Raw genomic sequence first — 20,622 nt, 5'->3', positions numbered from 1 at the left:
GTCAAAATTACAACCAAACTAAAGTCCAGCCAAATGAGCTCCTGGTCCTCTCAACTGTAAGCCAGGTCTCTTTTATGTATCCTCTCAGTCAGTTACTCAGTGCCATTTTGAGCAAGGCTCCCATGCTGGACACCACGGGGGTGACGTAGAAAGAGAAGGCAGAAACTGAGCATAGGGAAATGTGCAGAGTCAGGGCTCAGGCCCACTTGAAGCAACATTAGAACACTTACATAGTAGCTTCTGAATAAGTGCACATTAAAGGGGTGTGCCTGAGAACCAGAAGGAAACTAAGAACAATCCATGGATACTCTGGAAGCTTGAACCTCTAATTGCTCTATAAATGCCCACTCTATTGTTTGTTTCTTCACTAGTTGAAATCAGGATTGCTTTCTGAAGGAGGTTAGTATGGAATACAAGGCACTCATGTTCCCTGTGGGATATACTGCTACTCTAGACCCACAAACCCATAGACAGGGCCCGTGGCTCAAGGGCCAGTTTTACCATTGTCACATAGGGTCACACAAAGGCTGGGAGCCGCAGTGAGGATGATTGACATTTTCCAACATTGGAAATGATGACTAGAAGCAATATAAGCATAACACATTTGGAGCAAGGAGAAGCAAAAATGGGGCTTGGAGAAGACCCATGCTGAAGGATCCAGGGGAGATGGCAGGGGTAATTTGTACTTCCTTAATAGATGTGGAGCATTTCAACTTTGCTAATTAACGGAACAGCAGGCTTGTAATTCTGACAACAGCAGGACACAAATGGGGTAGGATTAGCACTGAATGCCAGCGAAGCATGCCTTTGTTCTTAAGAAGAGGCACAACACCCACATTGGGTCAGGCCCATGAGGGTGCCACCCCTGATTTTGATTTTGGTCTTTTTCTACAATAACAAAAAGGGCTAAGTTTTTTCTTTTTCTTTTTTTTTTTTTTTGTCTTTTCAGGCCTTCTTTAGAGGTAGCAAGACTGTTTCAATAGGCTTTTTTTTTTTCCCCCCCCAAGATGGAAATAGGTCTATGATTGGTCTAGAGCAGGGTGTCCAGTCTTTTGGCTTTCCTGGGCCACATTAGAAGAAAAAGAATTGTCTTGGACCACACAGAAAATACACTAACACTAATGACAGCTGATGAGCTAAAACAAAAATTGCAAAAAAAAATCTCATAATGTTTTAAGAAAGTTTATGAATTTGTGTTGGGCTGCATTCAAAGCTGTCCTGGGCTATATGAGGCCTGCGGGCCACAGGTTGCACAAGCTAGGTCTACAGTTTATTTTGTAATAGTTCTATCAAATATACCTTATATCAGAAATAGCAATGGCAAGGTAAGCTTGCCTCCTTCAAGAGGTTAAGCCTCATGGAAGTTCTTCCATCACTATTGTCCCATTTTAGAATTTTGGGCTACCTGCAAAATGGGGTGATCTGCCCCTGAGCATCTATAAACTGATTCTGAGCAGGGTAGGGGAATGCGCCAGGAAGCCAGTGAATTGTTTTATCTTCCCAAGGTGCAATGAATCTTGTTAGGGAATTTATTCCCAGTACTTCTTTTTAAAGCATGTTGATCTGATAACCTGAGGCTCTTAAAGGCCAAAAAATATGAAGAAAGGTTTAGAAAGTCTCAGAGTATTAGAGCTGAGTAGTATGCTGGAGGGCATCTACTCAGATCACCAGTGCTTCGTGTGACAGATGAAGTCACTAACCTTGTATAAGTTGTTTTAGGAAGGGTCAACATTTTATTCATTTATTTATTCTTTCATCAAATATTTATTTACCATGAGTCAAATAAGACATGTACCTGATAGTGAAAACATGTTGCTATTTCATTGGTCCTGTTTGAGTTGGCATTCAACGAACTTCTCCTTTATTACATATTCCAACAGCTGGTTTTACAAGGGCCCTGGGGGAATTGATATGATACATAGGATCTTTAGCCAGTGCAAATAGGCTTTATATGCAAGGTCACCAATTTCTGAGCTGCTGGGCTAATTAGTTCTACTTGGCTTTGCATAATACATACATTGTTGGAAAGTTATTTGTAATTTAATTTTTGAGACATGAAAAACTAATTCAAATCACTGAGGGGACTTTTATTTGAAGAGACTGTGGAGCAAACCCTTTTATAATGTGAAAATGTTTGTTGTTATTGGAAAGACTTGTCCCCTAGTTATGGATTTTGTAAATCTGGACACTTTAGGTTTTCTTATGGTGGACACACAACCAGGCCCAGCAGTGGCCTCTACAGGGTTGGATAGGACCCTGGCTTGGGAAGTGAAAGCTCTAGGAATCTTAGAACAGCCCAACCCAATGTACTGACGTTTACTGGAGCCCATGACTGCAAGCTGCATGGACAAGCTGCATACCTTTTCTCAGCTCCTGGGCCCTGGTGAGGAGAAGGAAGAGATGGGGCACAATGAGTGGGTGTGAGGGATGAGACTGGGAGCTTCCTCTTCCTTTCCAAGGGTGGGAGTGGGGAGGAGATAGAATGGGGAACCTTTTGCTTCCATTACAGCAAATTTTAAACTCTTCCTTAAGGTCTTAGGGCTATTTAGAATTAGGACTCCCTTGTATACTGAAACATAGTAGGGAACAAGAGGAAGTGCAGTAGAAAAAAATAGGACAAGAGTTTAGGAGAGAAGAGGGTTATGTGGACTCTTTTTATATAGTAAATCTGATTAGTTTGGGCCTTGCTATTTTTGAACTCGTAAATAATCTGAAAGAAGACGGGACTGAAATTTAACTTTCATATAACATTTTTTTCTATAGAAATTAGTAGAGTGCATGGTAATATAGAGGAAAATGTTTTAAAAATCAAGGTATAGAAAGATATATTTCACAAAGGAAAATAATGTATTTTGATAAAGAAGTATCATTTTTCACAAGATCTTTGTCTAAGAGATAAAGCCTAATAGATTGCCAAGGAAGCTGAAATGTCTCCTTGTTGCATAAGGATGAAAAAATACTTTATGTATCCATTTGTAAATTCTGTAATAATTTATATTGATCCTAATTAGTCTCTATTAGTGAAACTTAATTGTTTTTCTGTGGAGAAGATAAAATTAGGGTATAAATATCTGTAGAAACTAAGGATAGAAAGTTCAGAATAATGCTTTTAGGCTTTGAAGATAGAGTATTTTTTTTTTATGGTGTGATTTTTTTCTGTTGCTCAAGGTCTTCTCAAAGTGAGCCTTGTAGCTGGTTCTCTGTGAGCTAGTAAAGAGAAGCAACTGATGCATAAAAAGACCTGTAGTCTTCATTTGGTGAAAAATGAAAGAGAAGAAATAGGCAAAATGGTCAGAGACACTTAGGAAATTTGTTTTAGGTTTAGGGTATGACTTCTGATCATGGAAACTGGCATTCTGGGAACACATGTCTCTTCCTCCCTGGTTGAGTTTGCAATTGGCTCATGTCACTTCCCTAGGCCAGTGATCTTATGCCTGGCCTGGAATTTTGCTGCCAAAATTTCCAGATGGGCTTCTTGAAACAGCCAATCTTTAGAGATTGAAGGACTGAATGGGATTGTCCTGCCCAGCATGTTGCCTTCCTCTGTAAATTGTCAGATTTGGACCCCAAGGGTATAAGCCAAGTGGAGAAAGGAACCAGTGCAGGTATCCGTGGTCTCTGGTTCTGTCCCCCTGAGCTGACATACAACTGCTCGCCTTCTGGGGTCTATCTGTGTCATGTCCCTGGTGGTGATACTTAACAGAGACCCCAATTAAGTTTGAAGGGCTGCGAGTGTGGGTGGCTTTCCCTGAGAGTCCTTGTGGGGTTCTTAGGTTAAATGATAGGGGTACAGTGGGCTAGCCTAGGGTTCTTTTATGTGGAAGCTGGGTTCTGACTTCCCACACATCTCACACTAGGCTGGATTGTCCTTTCCCTCTTGAGACTACTCTTCCTCCAGGGACATCTTTAGTTTCCATTCTTTGTGAGCCCCAAGCTTCTGCCCCTAGCCCCCTAACAGGAACTCAGCTAGAACATAGAAAGGACTTTCCAACTGAGAAGCAAGATTTAGAAAGGGAACGAGTTAAACAAGGTGGTGCATTTCCTTCCCAGGAGATTTGTGTCTCCCCATCTCATGTCTGTTGTGGACTGATGTTGATGACATTGAGGGGAGGAGGAAGAAGTGGTGAGAGGAGTATTGTTATCAACTTTGCTTCCATTTGTAGGAGTCTTGTGATTTACTTTCCCTGTTTGTAAAATGAAGACTAATAGTTGCTGCGCCACTTGGAGGAAAGACAAGGGTTATTTAGAACTTTGTAGTCCATCTTGATATCAATTCACTAATTCAACAGATATTTACTGAGTGCTGAGTGTGTTCCAGACACTGTGCTAGGCACTAGAGGTACAAACATGATTTTTAAAAAGGCCCCCTTCTTCAAGTTGTTCAACAGCAACAGGGTTGTTGTTTTTGCCCCCCAGGGCATGGAAGTTTGTCTGTGCAGGGAGGGTGACTTGGACTGTCCTCTCCTTGAGAAGGACCAGGGAATTGCTGCCCTGATTACCCACATGGCTGGGATCATGTGGAAGTACCCTTTTTGTTGTGGACCCTCTCCTGGTCCATCAGGCTGGGCTGTAGGACCTGGACAAGGCAGGACCTGTTGACTGATGGTGGGCTTGGGAGGCTGAGTATGGGACCCTGCGATTCAGCCAGCTGGCTCCTCTCACCCTGATTCCTTCTGGTTTGTTGTCCCACAGGGTCTTTTCGGAATGATGGTTTGAAAGCTTCTGATGTCCTTCCTATCCTAAAGGAAAAAGTGGCCTTCGTGTCTGGTGAGTATTTGTGGGACTTTCCTTTGTAAAGGATCTAGAGAAGTTGTGTGTGTGCACATGTGTTTAGGCTCACTTCTTTGTTAGTAAGGGAGAAGTAAGGATGGAAGCTATGCTTGGGGCAGCTGCTTCCTTTCTGCTGAGGCAGAGAGAGAGAGAAAAGAGGGCTCTGGCCCCAGCTGGGTGTTCTAAAGGACAATCAGAACCAGGGACATTCCCCAAACCCCACCCCGTTTCAGCCCCCTGGCCCTGCAGGAGCTGATGAGGCCCCTGTAAGAATTGCTCCAACTGGAGAATCTGTGCACTTGGCACATTCCCGAGGTTTTGAGCTCATTTCTGCATGGATCAAGGACAGATTTTTTTAGAGTTTTTGTCTCCTCCTTATCTCCCTGTCCTGGCAAAGGGAATTCAAGTGAGGGTTCCTGTTTAGATATTTGGTTTTTGTTTTTTCTGAATAATGACTTCCAAATATTTATATCTGACTTCTCTCTCCCATACATCTTGTGCACCTGAACCTCTTAATGTCTCATTGGGGGGTCAGCAATCCGTAGCTCATGGGCAATCCACCAGATTTTGTAAGCAAAATTTTACTGGTATATAGCGATGTTTATTTATTTATAGCGTGTATTAGTTTTCCATTGGTACTGCAGCAAATTTCCATAAGCTTGGTGGCTTACAACAACAGAAACTTATTATTGCACAGTTCTGGAAGCCAGAAGTCAGTTTCAGGGGCTTAAATCTCGGGGTCAGCAGGGCTGTGCTTCCAGAAGTTCTAAGAGAAAATTGGTTCGTTCTTCTCCCGGCTTCCAATGGCTGCAGATATTCCTTGGCTTGTGGCTACATCACTCCTATCTTTACCCTCAGGATCAAATTGCCTTCTCCTCTTGCATCTGTGTCAAATCTTTCTCTGCCTCCCTCTTTTAAGAATACCTGTGACTACATTTAGGGCCTACCTAGATAATTAGAATGATTGCCCTATCTCAAGACTGTTAACTTAATGATATTTGCGAAGTCTTTGCCATGATATGTTTGTGGGCTATTATTTAACCTACTACAGGTAGTTTTGATGGCCACCTTCTCACTACAGCAACAGAATTTAGTAGCTATTACAGAGACCATTTGGCCCATGAGCCTGAAATATTTACTATCTGACCCTTAAAGGAAAAAGCCTGGTGACCCCTGATATAATTGAAGCCAAACACTGGCCATAGCCCCTAAGGCAGCCATCTCAAACAATAAGATATGCCAGAATCACTCTGGGTACCTGTTCCAGGGCTCCATGCTAAGTCTTCTGGATCAGAATTTCGGATAAGGTCTGAGGCAGGGGCTGGGGTAGACAGTGTTAGTAGCCAAAGATTGTATTTTGAGAAACATTCCACGTGCTTATACCTCATGGACCAAACCTTAATTTTTGGGTGATTTTGATTATCTACAAGGAGTAGCAGTGGAGTCACAGAGCAAGAGCTAGTCCAGTCCTGTAGAGCAGAAGTTCATCCACAGGCACTGTTGGTCTGGCTGTTGGGTGACAGCCAAAATAGAGAGAAGACGAGGCGGGGAGGGATAAAGGAAAGGGGAAGCTAAGGAGCAACTGTCTCACTCCTCCTCAGAGAAAAAGCAAGAACCCGATGATTCAGAGTGTAGATGTGGGAAGTGAGGGCAGGCATGCAATGGGAATGCGCAGAAGACTTTGTATGAACTAATTGTATTCTATATTATGATAATTTTATTAGCAGTAGTAGCAATAGGAATTTATTATTGTCATTGCTGTTAGATGAGAGTGACCTGGCAGCTGCCTCTTCCCATTAGGGGATAGTATATCTTACAAGGTAATGAGCCCCTGTCACTTAAGATGTTGAAACACAGGCGGAAAAACTCCTTGGCAGCATTATGCAGCAGTGATATGGGTACGGGGAGAGTAGGTAAGACAACCTCCAAAACCTTTGTAAACTTGGATTCTGATTGCTTGCTAAGCGTAGGGGAAGACCTTGTGCAGAAGTCCTAGGGGCCACTGAGCAGTGCCAGGCCTCTGATTTCTGCTGATCCCCATAGCCTGGGCTCCCAAGGATGTGGCCCACAGCCCTCTGGGAGCCCAATCTTATTTTTTCTTCTTTCTTTTTATGGCCTTTAGTTAACGTGATGTTCTTCCTGTCCCCTCGATATCCTGCCAATCCTCCTGTTTCCCTCATGCCTGACACTTCTTTCCCTCTGCAGTGCCTTCTCTACATCGTCTGCCAGGTTGAGCCTCTCTTCTCTTTCCAGAGTCAGTTCCTACATTGCCTCCTCCAGGAGACCTTCCTGGATCTAATGCATTCCTCTGAGCATTATCCTGTTCCACATCAATTTGGGGCATATGCATGCACAGTGCACTCTGACATGGAGACCCTTGCTTGATGTTCATGGTTTATCTTTTCCCATATAAATTCAGTCAGAACCCTGGGGCAAAGCCCCAGAAAAAACCTTCTCAAGTGGTAGGGGCTTGTCCTAATGGAACTCATAGAAGCAACATGGCCAGGAAGGCAGTCAGGAATGAGGCAGGTAGAAAATTCCTTGAGCAGGACGAGGGGGGCTGGGGCATATAGCTCTCCCCCATTTGCCAGCGTAAGCCGACCAGCCTGGGGTAAGCCTTATTCAACTGCATCTGCACTTGTGGTGCCAGGAACTTCTGGGATTAGGGAACATTGCCCTTCCATGTTTGAGAAGGACACTGAATATACTGGGAAGATAATGACTGGCTGCATCTAAAAAAAAAACACAAAAAACAAAGAACAACAACAACAAACCCAAACCAACCAACTCTTACATCCTAAGCTTTTAAAAGATAAAAGATAAAACAGAAAAATACAACAAAATAAAGAAACCTAGAATTAAATAATGCAGTTTAACAGCTGGATTTCTTTCTGAGAAGAAGAAAGCACTGCAAGGAAGGTGGTGAGTGGAGAAACAGGCTGTTTGTTAATTGTGCCTGCCCTCCTCTGCTAGCACCCAGGTTTGGCTAGGCGAAAGGAGAGCCATGCTGCCATGGGAACGTGCATCGGTAATAATCCAGGGCAGCCCAGAAGCTTCCGCATGTGGGCGTATGCACGTCTGTGCGGCAGGATCTGGGGCTGTCTCTCAGTGAGCCTCCATTGTTCCAGCACTGCCCCATTCTGCCCTGTCATTCATAGCTCATGAGCTCCCCTTGGCTTCTCTGGCGTCCTTTGTACTAAGTCATAGCACCCATTGTCCCTTTTATCCAGCTTTCCCATGTAGGATCCATTTCACCCTGTTATCTTTGTGTGCATACACGCCTCCTCATGATTCCTCTCTGCCTCCTTATCCCTCACCAATGTGTTTTCCTCATTGGTTTCCACTGTTCCCAGGGAAACTCTGTTGCTGTGGCACAATCTTTTGTACCCTGGACCTGCATCTCTCGAAGTGTTTTCCAAGAACAGTTCCACAGTATGATTCTCTACAAAGAAAAAGGGATTCTACTATCAAAGAAGTTTGGGAAATTCTGGATATTGTAGCTCTCTTTCTTGGAGAATTACAATGTCCATTGAAGTACATTAACATTTTAAGCTCTGGGAAGTCTTACAGTAAAGAACTTTATTATCTTTTTTTAATCTGGCATTTTCCAAACTATAGAATAACCTCATTCCCTAAAAATGTATGTGTCTGTGATGTGCATCCATTAACATCTTGCAGATCTATTGTTATACTGACTTTATCAGGGGTCCTTATTCTTCATCTCTGCTTATTGTCCTCTGTAATTTCGGCCTTTGTGTCAATTATTGATCAAATCCTACAGCTTCATTGCTGCTCAGCCTCCTTGGTACCAAAGGTCTTCACCTCCCTACAATGCTTATGTACATCCGAGATCTTGACCCTTGATATGTCTGTCTGTGGTTTTAGTCCTTTACTTTGACCTTTTCTGATATCCTCTTATAATTTGGGGGAGGATGGACGTGAGAGGAACAAAATCAACACCTTTCCCTCTTCCCTGGGATCTCTTCACCCAACAGGACCTCTCCCAACCTCTCTGGGCATACCCCATTTATATGGTGCATTAGTTCCGTTCTGCCTTCACTCAGCTTGGAGCATGGCACAGATACTGTGGCCAAAGCTTTCAACAGAGCTTTCTCTGTGCCCTAGTACCCTGTCAGCAACCCTGAAGCTCATGTCCTACCCCGTCCTACTGTCATTCTCGAGAGAAGTTCTCCAGTCATGACTTCATTTCTCTCTCCTCAGTACCCCGAGCCTACCCTGACCCTGGACTAGCTCTTGCCTACTGTTCCACCTAAAGAACCATGTCCCTCATGCAGGCTGAACCCCTCCCTCTCCATCACCTGTCTCCATTTCCTCCTTCCTCTTGGAGTTCTGCAGCCTGTCTCAGAGAGGGGGCAGCCCCATCCACCGTGGGCTAGATCCTCCTCTTGTGCCTGCCCTAAGGCCTTGCTCTGTTGTTGTCCCTACCCTTCCTAGCATAAAGATTTTCTTTCTCTAGGCTCATTCCCCTCCTTTGTTCTGCAATCTGCCAATGTCTTTTCCTTTCTCAACATCACATGGCTTGATTGTGCTGCCTCCTGTTGACTCCTTATACATTTCTGGATGTGGGGAATTAGAATTCCCCAGGCTTTCTCTTCTCACCTTTCCTTCCCTCCCATGTGAACCTTCCAAACTTCCTATTTACTATTTATTATATAATTTTAAAGCACATTCATTAATGGACACTATGCTTAGGAAGTGGAACCAAGTTTCTCAGGAGTATTAGAAAGAAAAAAAAAAAAGCAGAATCTTGGTTCTGTTTTCTAAGCATAGTGTTGATTAATGAATGCATTTTAAAATCATATAATAAATAGGCCAGGCACGGTGGCTCAAACCTGTAATCCCAGCACTTTGGGAGGCTGAGGCAGGCAGATCACGAGGTCAGGAGTTCGAGATCAGCCTGACCAACATGATGAAACCCCATCTCTACTAAAAGTACAAAAATTAGCCAGGCATGGTGACACGTGCCTGTAATCCCAGCTACTCGGGAGGCTTAGGCAAAAGAATCGCTTGAACCTGGAAGGCAAAGGTTGCAGTGAGCCGAGATTGTGCCATTGCACCCCAGCCTGGGTGACAGAGCAAGAATCCATCTCTCTCACACACACACACACACACACACACACACAAAGTCATGTAATAAATAGTGAATAGGAAGTTTGCAAAGTAGAGGAAAGAAAAAGCAACTATCTTCCAGCCATCTAGAAACCTCCCCAGCTACATCCTGCAACTCATGTCTTCAAAGTCAGTCCTGGCTCCAGCTTGGGAGGGACAATATCAGCCAGCCATCCAAGCCACCCTTTGCCAATCAGAGCTATAGTTCCTTGTGGTTCCAAGGCTCTACTTGTCTACTTATAAAATGTCCAAGGAAGGTCAGGAAAAAACCAACAGCTATTGTAAAACAAGCAAACAAACCAACTGCCGGAGTGAAAATGCTTAGGGTGAAGTCAAGAGGGGAAGGTTGAGAGTGTGGGAGGACCTCCTAGCTTTTGGGAGATCTTCCATTTAATCTTCTTGCTTCCTTTTCCTCATATGAAAGGCAATGGAGAGATGGGGATCATTTCCAAGGCAGATGAGACAAGGGTGGTCATCGCTTCAAAGAACCAGAGCTAATGGTGTGAAAGGTCCAACTCTGAGTTAATCTGTATGAATCTGCCCCGTGTGGGGCGCTGGGCAGTGGTGGTGGTACTGAAACACTTCTTCATCAGGGCTGAATCTCACAGTGGCCTTCTGTAATCTTCTGTAATCCTTTTCTCCCTGCAGCTTCCTGACTTCCTCCTCAAGGGTTTTCTGGATTGATTTTTTTGTTAAGCCTCCCCTCTATCTGTGTGGCTTGTGGACCCCATAATCAGAGGGAAACCTTATTCATGAATCCACACTTGGGCAGGATCCCTGGGAGACTCTGCTGTCTGTGTAAGAGATCCTTGTTTTCCAACACTGGTGAAGGCCGCACCTCTCCACTCTTTTTCATTAGATCCCCTTGTGGTCCTACTCTGGGATATGTCAGGTGGCTACCTGAGATGCGGTGTGAGGAGTCTGTAATCATGACATAGTGGTTTTCTGTGTTTAATGGCCAGTACCCTGTAAGGTCATAGTTAACTTTAACTTTTTTCCTGTCTAACACCCCTGAGAAACTTGGTTTCCCTTCCCAGCCATAGTGTCCATTAGTGACTAAATTTTAAAATCATACAATAAATAGTGAATAGGGTATTTGGAAAGTAGAGGAAAGAAAAAGCAACTGTCTAAAATCCTGGCCTTCTAATAGCAACGGCAATTGTCATTTTGGTATAACCCTTCCAGTTATTTTAAATGTGATATTTAGAAAACACTTGTAATCCTAGTATGTACATATGCATTTGTAGTGATTAAGACCTTGAACATCCTGATTTCTGATAAGATTCATGTGCTCCTCCAGCAGGAGTGACAGGTGGCACCTCAGGCAGACAGGCAGGGGTGACTTTTTGGCTGTGTAGAAAATACTTAATGTTTTTTCTATGAATCTAAAAACCTCCCAGTAATGCTGTCCTGGGATGGATGCTTTGAGGTCTTCTCACCATAGTAGTCAGTTCATCACAAGCCCTTCCACCTCTTTCTAGACTAATTTACTTCTAATTTACTTCCCTTTATAGACAGACCTCTGTAAATTTCCAAAGAACATAGCACTTTTAACCTGCTTGTTTTCTCAATAAGAATAGTTATCACCACTTTCATCATCATCTCATATTTGTAGAGAGCTTTACTTTTCCAAGTGCATCCCTGTGTACCAACTCATCATTTCTTGTAGCAACTCTGTAATGTACACAGTATTGTTTTCATCTGCCTTTTACAAATGAGGCACCAGGGAAGCCAAAAGACTTGCCCACAATGATATGTACTACCTACAGCTAGACCCCCACAGCTTGTCCTAAGCAGTGACCAGATTTCCCTGGATACCCTCTTTCTGTCTGTTCGTTCAGCACTCAGACCAATTTCTTTTCTGCCAGTCGCTTTCCTTTGTGGCTGGTTTTCTTAAACACACTTTTCTTCCTCCTCTTTGCAGGGGGTCGTGATAAGCGAGGCGGACCCATCCTGACCTTCCCTGCTCGCAGCAATCATGACAGAATAAGACAGGAAGACCTGCGGAAACTCGTGACATATTTGGCCAGCGTGCCAAGGTAAGGGGAAGGGGAATGGCCTGCAGAGGAGGGGGAGGGGAGCTGGGCTGATACCATTGTTGAAAGGAGCCTCTATCCCTGCCAGGGACCCTGGTGGTTTCTACCCTTGGAGTGGATTCTAACCATTCCTGGAACACTATTGTCTATTGTCTGCCTCATTCCCATCATTCCCATCATTCCCATTGTTACTGCCGGGATTCATGTGAATGGGGTGGGAGCTGGGAGTGGCAACTGTAGACAGAGGGGAGGGTCTCAGGCTAAGAGGACCAGCACTGGGCCTGCACTGGGAGACAGTGTGACCTGAGAAGTAGGGATAGGAAGCTGCTTTTTGCCTTGTAAAATGGGAACTCTGGTTGATTTTACTCTGGTTTGGCAATAGACTGTTTTCAAAACCTCTAGCTTGTGGCTTTTGGGGTTTGGGGTAAATACCTCCGCTTGTATCACTCAGCTAGAGAAGACACTCAGCTTAATTTAGGTCATGCATTTTTAGTGGGAGTGATGTTGCCCCCAAAGACAGTGAAAATTGGTTCTTGGGGATAGCAAAAGAATTTTTCTCATGTATTAAGCACAGGTATACACACTGTACCAATGTACAGTAAATGTGTGGTATTAAATTTTTACTAGGTAAGATGATTAGGGAAAAAAGATCTAAAAAGGCTCTTTCAGGGCCTAGGATGATAATTTTTAAAAGTGTGAGAAACACTGGTCTAGGTAGTACTGGCCACAGGTGGGTATGGGAGACATGCCACAGACAAAGTTTATGTATTTTGAGAAGGGAAAGAAGAGATCTTCACTTGATCAGAGAAACACAGGATCTGAGAGTTGGGAGAGCCCTCAGGAGCAAGCTAGGCAGATATGTGTCATGTCCTGCTTAGGGAAAGGGGCTGACAGGGGATGTGTGTGGTTCTCAAGCGTCAGTGGCAGAGCCTGGCCTAGAACTCAACCCTCCTGAGTCCAGCCCTGGTGCTGTCTCACCATCTTTGTTCTTGAGCAGCAACAGCACTACTCTCTGTCCCTTAGTGGGGCCAAAGCCTGTGAAATGTTTGTTGTGGCAAATAAGAAATGGTGCCTTGGATTTTCAAAACCTTCCTCTTATCTCTTTGCATTTTATAGGAGAATTAGTGAATTACAGAAGGGAGCTATATACCCAGCTTTGCCTTCGTTGGAAGACTTGGGATAATTTTTGAATATGCTGATTAAGTTCTTGAAGCAGGTGTCAAGTGAGGCAAGCACTGCATCTCAGATTGCTAAAGAAGAAATGAGTGTGAAGGGAGGGTTGGGGGGTAATGGGCAGGTGGTAAAGGAGATTTTAAGAGCAGCCATCACATGCTTGGAAAGATGTTGAATGGAACAGTGAGCCCTGAAGAACTTTAGGCAGAAGACTGTGAACAAATAGATACTGAATAGTGTCTGTTTTTGTTTTTTTTTTTTCTTTATGATAGCCACTGGGAACAGAAAAAAGCTAAAAAGGTCTTAGGCTCCAGTAAAAGGGATTTGGGTTATATCTGAAGAAGAACTTGTAAACTTTGAGTGCATGTGAGACCATGAATGTAAGGATGAAAGATTTTTTTTTTTTCTTCTGGAGGTCATTATAAAGAAGAAATACTCTTATCTGTCTCAGAGGCAAGGAGATGGACTAAATAACTCATGATTGATATAGGTAATTTAGCAATTTAGCCATCTAGGAGCTAAGCAGTTTTTTAAAGCACTTTTCCTAAGTATATGACTATCAGGCATAAAACCTGGAATTTTCTGAAGCAATTTACAATAGAATTTTTCATAGGGACCCATGATGAACTTTCAGTTCTTTTGAAAACAGAAGAAATTGGGATCCCAGAAGAAGAGATATAAAGGGTACATTTTTCTTTCTTGCATGTTCATCACATACCTGCAGCTAATTCATGCTCATCTTTTCTTTAGAATAAAGAGGGAGAGTTGGAAGAATACTTTCCTTCATTCTGACTTGTTAAGCAAAGAGTGGGACAAAACAGATTGGAAGCAATTTAAAAAGAAAAGATTTCCACTGGGGCAAAGGGGAACAAAACCCAAGGGGGGCTGAGAGGAAGGTCATGAAAAAGGTGGAATAATACATTATCACTGAAGGAACACAAAAGATGCAGGCTCTCTGCTTCTCAGAAGGTGGTCACATAATTGCAGTCTGTGTTCCTGAGAACAGGAAGGCTCTTCATAGGGCAGGCAAGAACCCAGTTGCTAGTGGGAAGAACTGTTCTGTGAGGCCTGCTGCCCTGCCTCCCGTGGGACCCGCATTCACGAAGAGTGTAAGCATCTGACAGGCCACAGAGTCCACCTAGTCATGCCCATTAGTCACTTTCTAATTCTGTTGGCCACATGTCACACATAATGGCTGTTGGATAGAACAGGATTGTTCTAAAGACAGTGAAGTTTTGGGCAGGAAAATCAAATAACTTAGCTGGTCAGATAGTATTTGCCACTTTCTTCTGTGTAGCCATGGCTTTAGAAGAGAAGGGGAACAATGAAAATGAATAGATTCCGTAGATGATACTGATGAGAAGAAATTGTTTATCTGGGTCATGATCCAGGATGCTAAAAAGACAGGCTCCTATTGGAGGCGGATTGTTACAGGCTGGTGTGATCAAGCCTGTAAGTGACATTTGATCCCTTTTTTTTTTTTTTTTTTTAAAAGACTGAATCTCGTTCTGTTGCCCAAGCTGGAGTGCGATGGCACAATCTCGGCTCACTGCAACCTCTGCCTCCCAGGTTCAAGTGATTCTCATGTCTTGCCCTCCTGAGTAGCTGGGACTACAGGTGCCCACCACCATACTTGGCTAATTTTTTTGTTTTTAGTAGAGATGGAGTTTCAGCATGTTGGCCAGGCTGGTCTCAAACTCTTGACCTCAAGTGATCCACCCACCTCAGCCTCCCAAAGTGCTGGGGTTACAGGTGTGAGCCACTGCACCCAACCAATATTTCCTGCTAATTTATTCATGTATTTATTCATTATGTAGTCAAACAAGTATTTAGAACTTCTCTATGCCAGGTAGATTGAGGATTTGTGGTGAACAGGAACAGACATTTTGAGAAAGTTAGGGGAAACCTGGGTATCTCCCTACCCAGTGCCAAACAAGTAATAGTAAAAGGCACCCAAAGATGGGAGTGCATTGGTAGCATAGGAGATGAGCCAGCCAGCAGAAGACAAACAAATAAGGACAAGTGAGTGGTGAAAGAGGATCCTGGAATTTAAGGAACCAGCCAACTTAACGGCCATTTGGTGCACCATTTTAGAATAGGTGATTAAGCAGATAGTGTTGATAATTTAAAAATGAATAAGAAGAAGTAGTCTTACTCTCCTCTCTGTAGGCCAGGCCATATCCGGACCACTGCATTCAACTCTGCCACATTCATATGGCCAGCTTCATTTTAAAAGCGACATAGCTCAGTTAGAGTGCTGTCAAGGGAGCAGCACATTAAGGCACCCACAATCTATGTCTCTGCAGTGGAAGGAATGAGGAACGTTTGCTGGCAGGCGTAAAGATGAAGGGAAAAAAGAAGCAATTCCTGACTTCAGGTGTCAGGAGTGCTGCCCCACAAATGAGGAAACAGGGCTGGTGTCTGTTGCATCAATGGATAGACATTAGAATCAGGAGAAAGAACCTGCCCACGTGGGAGCTGTCTAATAACATTGCTGCTGCCTCTGGAGAAAGTGAACTTCCTGTCCCTGGAGACCAGATGACCCTCTGTTAGGGAAGCTGTAGAAAAATTTCCTCTACTTTGTTGGAGGTGGGCTTAGATAACTTCTTAATTCCAAGTTTCTGTGACATTGGAAAAAACAATACATCAGAAAATCCAGGACCTCCAAACAGAGTATTACCACCCCCACCAACATGCACACTCTCTTCTCAGACATCCTAAGTAAGTTAAGGTCTGGGATTTCACTTAAGATTTTGTCTATACCTTAAATCCTAAGAGAACTTCTTAGTCCCCTTAGACTCTAGGTGGGAATTTTGGGGCATTACCTAGGACCAAGGATCCTACTGGGGTGTAACAGTTTGAATCAGTCCTGTCTTATTCATTCAGGTCCATCTTGGCCTGAGATGAGTCCCTTCATTTTAACTTCTCTGTCTTGCTCCTGATGAGTTTGGGCATCTATCTCCTAGGTCACTCCAGGTTTCCATCATCTTTCTGAGGAGTCATAGATAACAGGGTAGGAAGAAACCTTAAAAGTCTTCTAATTCAACTTTTCAATAACTCCATCCACTCAGTTCAACAAATGTTTACTGAGTGTCTGCTATGAGACAAGTTCTGGATAGGAATCTTGATGAAATCTCATGTTATCTTTACTGTCATCCACCTACACTTATCTAACATTTTTTTGTTCTGGTCTGCTATCTGCTTGCAGTTACTTGTACATGAAAGGAGTGGAAAGAAAATACTCAGATATGATCAGTTGATGAATGTCCCTAGAAATTGAGAGGCAGGATAGAAAATCCAGCCTGAGAGTAAACAACTGTCCAGGCCTAGCCCACAGTGTGGATAATCTACCTACTATGATTCTTGGGAGTTGATGAACTGCTTGAAATAGGAATTTCTAAGTACTACATCTAGTAAAGAAATTCTGTGTCACTTTTATTGCATGCATTCCTCTTCATCATCACTATTAGCCTGCTTTGTCACGACCTTCTTTCTGTGACTCCTAAGGGCACTAGTTGATGTATCTGACACTTAATCTGCTCTTAGCAGTGCCACTGAGATACTGAGTGTTCTGCCAAGGAATGCGGGTATCATATTGGAGACGAAAGATGATAAGAAATTAGGATGAGTTATTCTGTAATGTCAGTTAAATCAAGGTGCCTTTACTTGTGGCTTATTATTTGATAACATTTTCTCTTGTTCTACTGATTTCAGCAAAAGATAAGTTGGGCTTATGGCCAGCACTGTCCTTGTGCAGCACCACCAGAAAATAGGCATAAGCAGAAAGAACCAAGAAGACAGTTTAAAGAAGAGGGGTAAAAACTGTTAAGGATTTTCTCCCTCTATTTTCTGCATGAGAGAGTCTGAACTATCCAAACTACTGTTATCAAATGTGTTCTGTTGTAAGGGCCTGTTGAGATGTGCTGTTGGCACCCTGCTCTTTGCTCTGGGATCAATAAAAGAAGGATGTGGGGAGGAAGGGGAGAGATCAGCTGATGGAAGGGCCAGAAAATAGGACCAATGAGAACATTTAGGTCACATTGTTATCAGTTACATTTCCCTAAAACTTACACCTTTTAAAGATCATTGTTAATTTCTTTGCCCATTTTAAATTTAAACCCTATGTATAAACAGTTTGTAATTTATGTGTATAAACAAGATACATTTTATACACATTTTCAGCAATACCAGTAAGTGTACCTATTGTTGGCTGTATATTACCCCAGCCCTGAAGGGCAAATCACATTCTACCATGCTGCTAAGAAACATAAAGCTGCAGTAGTAATTGCAATTGTTAGTAATCACCTTTCTATAGTCGTATCAGCTTTTGCAGCAAAGGGTGAAGAGGCATCTTAGTCTAGATGGAAAACTCTGAGCTTCGGATCTCAGCTCTACCTTTCTGCAGTCAGGAAACATGTGGCTCCTCAACCTGGGTAATTTGGGAAACTTTAACCAAGAGACAATTTATAAGGCTGTGGGCAGGGAATGGGGAAACCAGCAAGGTTTGGATTCCTCAGGCATTGCAGGGCTGGAAACAGCACAGATGGGAAGCATGACCACTTCTAAGAGAGAAGAGAGCTATGTGAGAGGCTGCCTGACAGGAACTGTGGCCTTCAGTGGAAGGTGCCACCAACTCATGGTGACTCTGTGACGGGGAGCAGGGGAATCAGTACCTGGCCCCCACTCTCTCCCCATTCTCTCATTGCCTGTCATTATCATTGACTGAATGTACTGAGAAGCCAGATGACGGGGGAGCCCATTGATGCAGTCCACGTAGGTCAGCTTTGCAGGGCACTGGGCAGTGGAGAGAAGATACAGAATGAATTTGAGGTGCAAATAGAAGACATTTGGCACAGAGAGAGACCTTGGGCATGTTATTCACCATTTCTGAGTTTAATAGTCTAATTTGGGAAGAGAACATCTATCTTATAAGGGTATTGTGAGGAATTATCTAGCAGTATCTCTCTAGCACCCAGATGCTCAGCAATTGTTAGTCTTTCCCCTAAAGGAGGTCAGTAATAGTAATAATGATAATATCAACTATATATATATATATGTATATATATATATATGAACATATAGAGATAGCAATATTTGCTACATATGAGGGAATAGATGCAGTGTATATAAAGATTATGAAGCACAATAATAAAGTGAGCACTTGAGAGCCTGCCCTCGAATTTAAGAAGCAGAACATCACCTCTATCCTTGATGCTACCTAGGGTTCCTCCCCAGTCTGACTTCCCTAATTCCCTGCAAACTAACACTGTCCTGGGTTTTATGTTTACCCTTCTCTTGCTTTTGGGGAGGTATAGTTCAGCACATATTTTCATAAACAAAATACTAGTTTTCTTGTTTTTGAGCTTTATGAGAATGGTATTGTACATTACGTAGTTTACTGTGACTAGCATTTTTGAACCATTGTGATATGCAACAACATGGATGGATCTTTAAACATAATTTTGAGTGAAAAAGAAGCTTACGTTTTGACTCTGAGGACTCCAAACCAAATTATTAATAGATTAATACAGTGCCAAAGTATCTCTTGAGAAGTTTCTCTTAGTTAACTGAAATAAGGAAAATTAATAATGATGACTTTTCTCAGTACTTTAGATATCATAATTGATATAAATATCAAAGAACAAGTAAAATTCTTTTCAATTTGTTAATTATTGGTATTAAGTAAGGTCAAGTATATAAAGTCTTTACATAGTGCCAGGCACACAATAGATTCCACAAACATTAGCTTGTGTCTCCTTCTCTGGTCTGAGGGAGTCTGGCAAGTGCATAATTGTGGGTAGCACCCCGAGTTAAGTGCTGAAATAGAGGATTGAACCCAGAGCTCTGGCATCCCAGCATGTGGAACATACAGCATCACTGTTGACTGGGAGTGGGGAAACTTCAAAAGGGATGTGAACAGCATTTAGAAGCCCTAAGAGAATTTTGCTAAAAATGCGGCCGGGCGTGGTGACTCACGCCTGTAATCCAAGCACTTTGGAGGCCCAGGCGGGCAGATCACCTGAGGTTGGGAGTTCAAGACCAGCTTGACCAACATGGTGAAATCCCGTCTTTAAAAAAGAAAAAAAAAAAAAAAAGAAGAAGAATTTTGCTAAAAGTATACAAAGGGTTAGGGGTGGGCCAGGCAGAGGTAGGGGCTCAGAGGAAGGCTGGGGGTGGGCAAAGGAGGTAAAGTTGTGTCAGGTTAAGTTCCAGAAACTCAAGATGTAGAAACACATAGTCTTTTGGGAGAATGGCAGAGAATAGGGCAGAGAGGCATGTAGAATTCCATGAGTCCAGTTAAGAAGTTTTACTAATAGCAATACAAAAGCCATTGAAGAGCTTTTCAGCAGGATAATGACAATTAAAATTGCATTTTAGAAGATTCACTCTGGCAACTTGAGTGGAAGACGGAATGGAGGAGAAAGCTAGGAAATGAGGAAACAGTTGCAATAATTTGGGTTAAAGATAGTAATAATGACAATTAGCATTTATTACTCAATTTTAGGCACTGTTATAAGTATTTTACATTCATTAACTTAATTCTCACAACATTTTGAGATGGGAATTGTTATTATTTCCCTTTTACATAAAGGGAAACTGAGACTCAGAGAGATGAAGTATTTGCCTACTGGCACACAGCCAGTATGATTTGGAGCCAGATGGTCTAGCATCAGAGCCTAAGCTTTTATCCAGTGAAGAGAAGGCCAAAGTGAAGGAAGTGGTAGTGGTGGCAGAGTGAGAGGACTGATTGGGGGAGGGTAAGAAGGTGAACTCTGAAGGATGGGCTAAGACTGAACTTGGAACAGAGGGACAATGAAAGAGGGCGGTAGGGGAGGGTGCCAACCCACAGATCTTACCATGGTGGGCAGGGACCACTATGCTTCAAACTTGGTTTCCTGAAGCTTCTCTTTGGAACCTAAGTGTGAAGGTTGCTGTAGGTGAGAAATGCAGGAGGTAATTGCCTCAGTCCTGGGCTTCTACTGGCCAAGGCAACCATGGCGGCTGTGGACATGCAGGACAATGGGGGTGGTCCGGGTGGTGGGGTGAGGGAGTCCTTCACAGTTCCTCCCCCAGGTGTTCGTGTTCAGTTTTAAATGCGTTAACTCTCATTTATACTCATCTGTGGGTGACAGTCAACCATGATTTAGTTACCAAATTATAACAAGAGATGTAGGGAGAAAACAAAAGCATAGAAACTAAAGGGATTAAAAGACTATCAGTAGCAGAGACCAAGAACTTAATGCCTAGATTGGTGGGGGTAGTCTCTATTGTATTCTAGTGATGGTCATCTTGTTCGTTTTCCTTGAGTCTGAGATGTTTCCTTCACCCACCTGCCTGTTTCTATATTGGCAGTGCTCTGGTGTCAGAAGCACAGTTCGGGAATTAGTGTTTAGTTAATGCACATTTTGAGGCTCCTTCACTTCCATGGCCATGCCACCATTGTAGGACTTGGCAGGTCTGTGGGGCCTGCACAGTCCATGTGGGGCTAAGGGGCTACAGGGGCTCATGGAAA

General features: G+C 43.1%; 1 protein-coding gene across 1 annotated transcript in view; it reads left to right on the top strand.

Moving 5' to 3' along the window:
- KALRN (kalirin RhoGEF kinase) overlaps nt 1–20,622 on the top strand; it is a 602,830-nt gene that overhangs the window by 138,686 nt on the left and 443,522 nt on the right. Inside the window, exons 2-3 of the mRNA XM_032268307.1 lie at nt 4,693–4,767; nt 11,825–11,939. Of these exons, the coding sequence (XP_032124198.1) occupies nt 4,693–4,767; nt 11,825–11,939 (190 nt within the window). The remainder of the gene's footprint in view (nt 1–4,692; nt 4,768–11,824; nt 11,940–20,622) is intronic.

This window comes from Sapajus apella, unplaced genomic scaffold (assembly GCF_009761245.1).
Source record: "Sapajus apella isolate SASKATOON/1434 unplaced genomic scaffold, GSC_monkey_1.0 scaffold178, whole genome shotgun sequence".
Taxonomy (NCBI): domain Eukaryota; kingdom Metazoa; phylum Chordata; class Mammalia; order Primates; family Cebidae; genus Sapajus; species Sapajus apella.
This window is presented reverse-complemented; position numbering and strand designations above follow the sequence as displayed.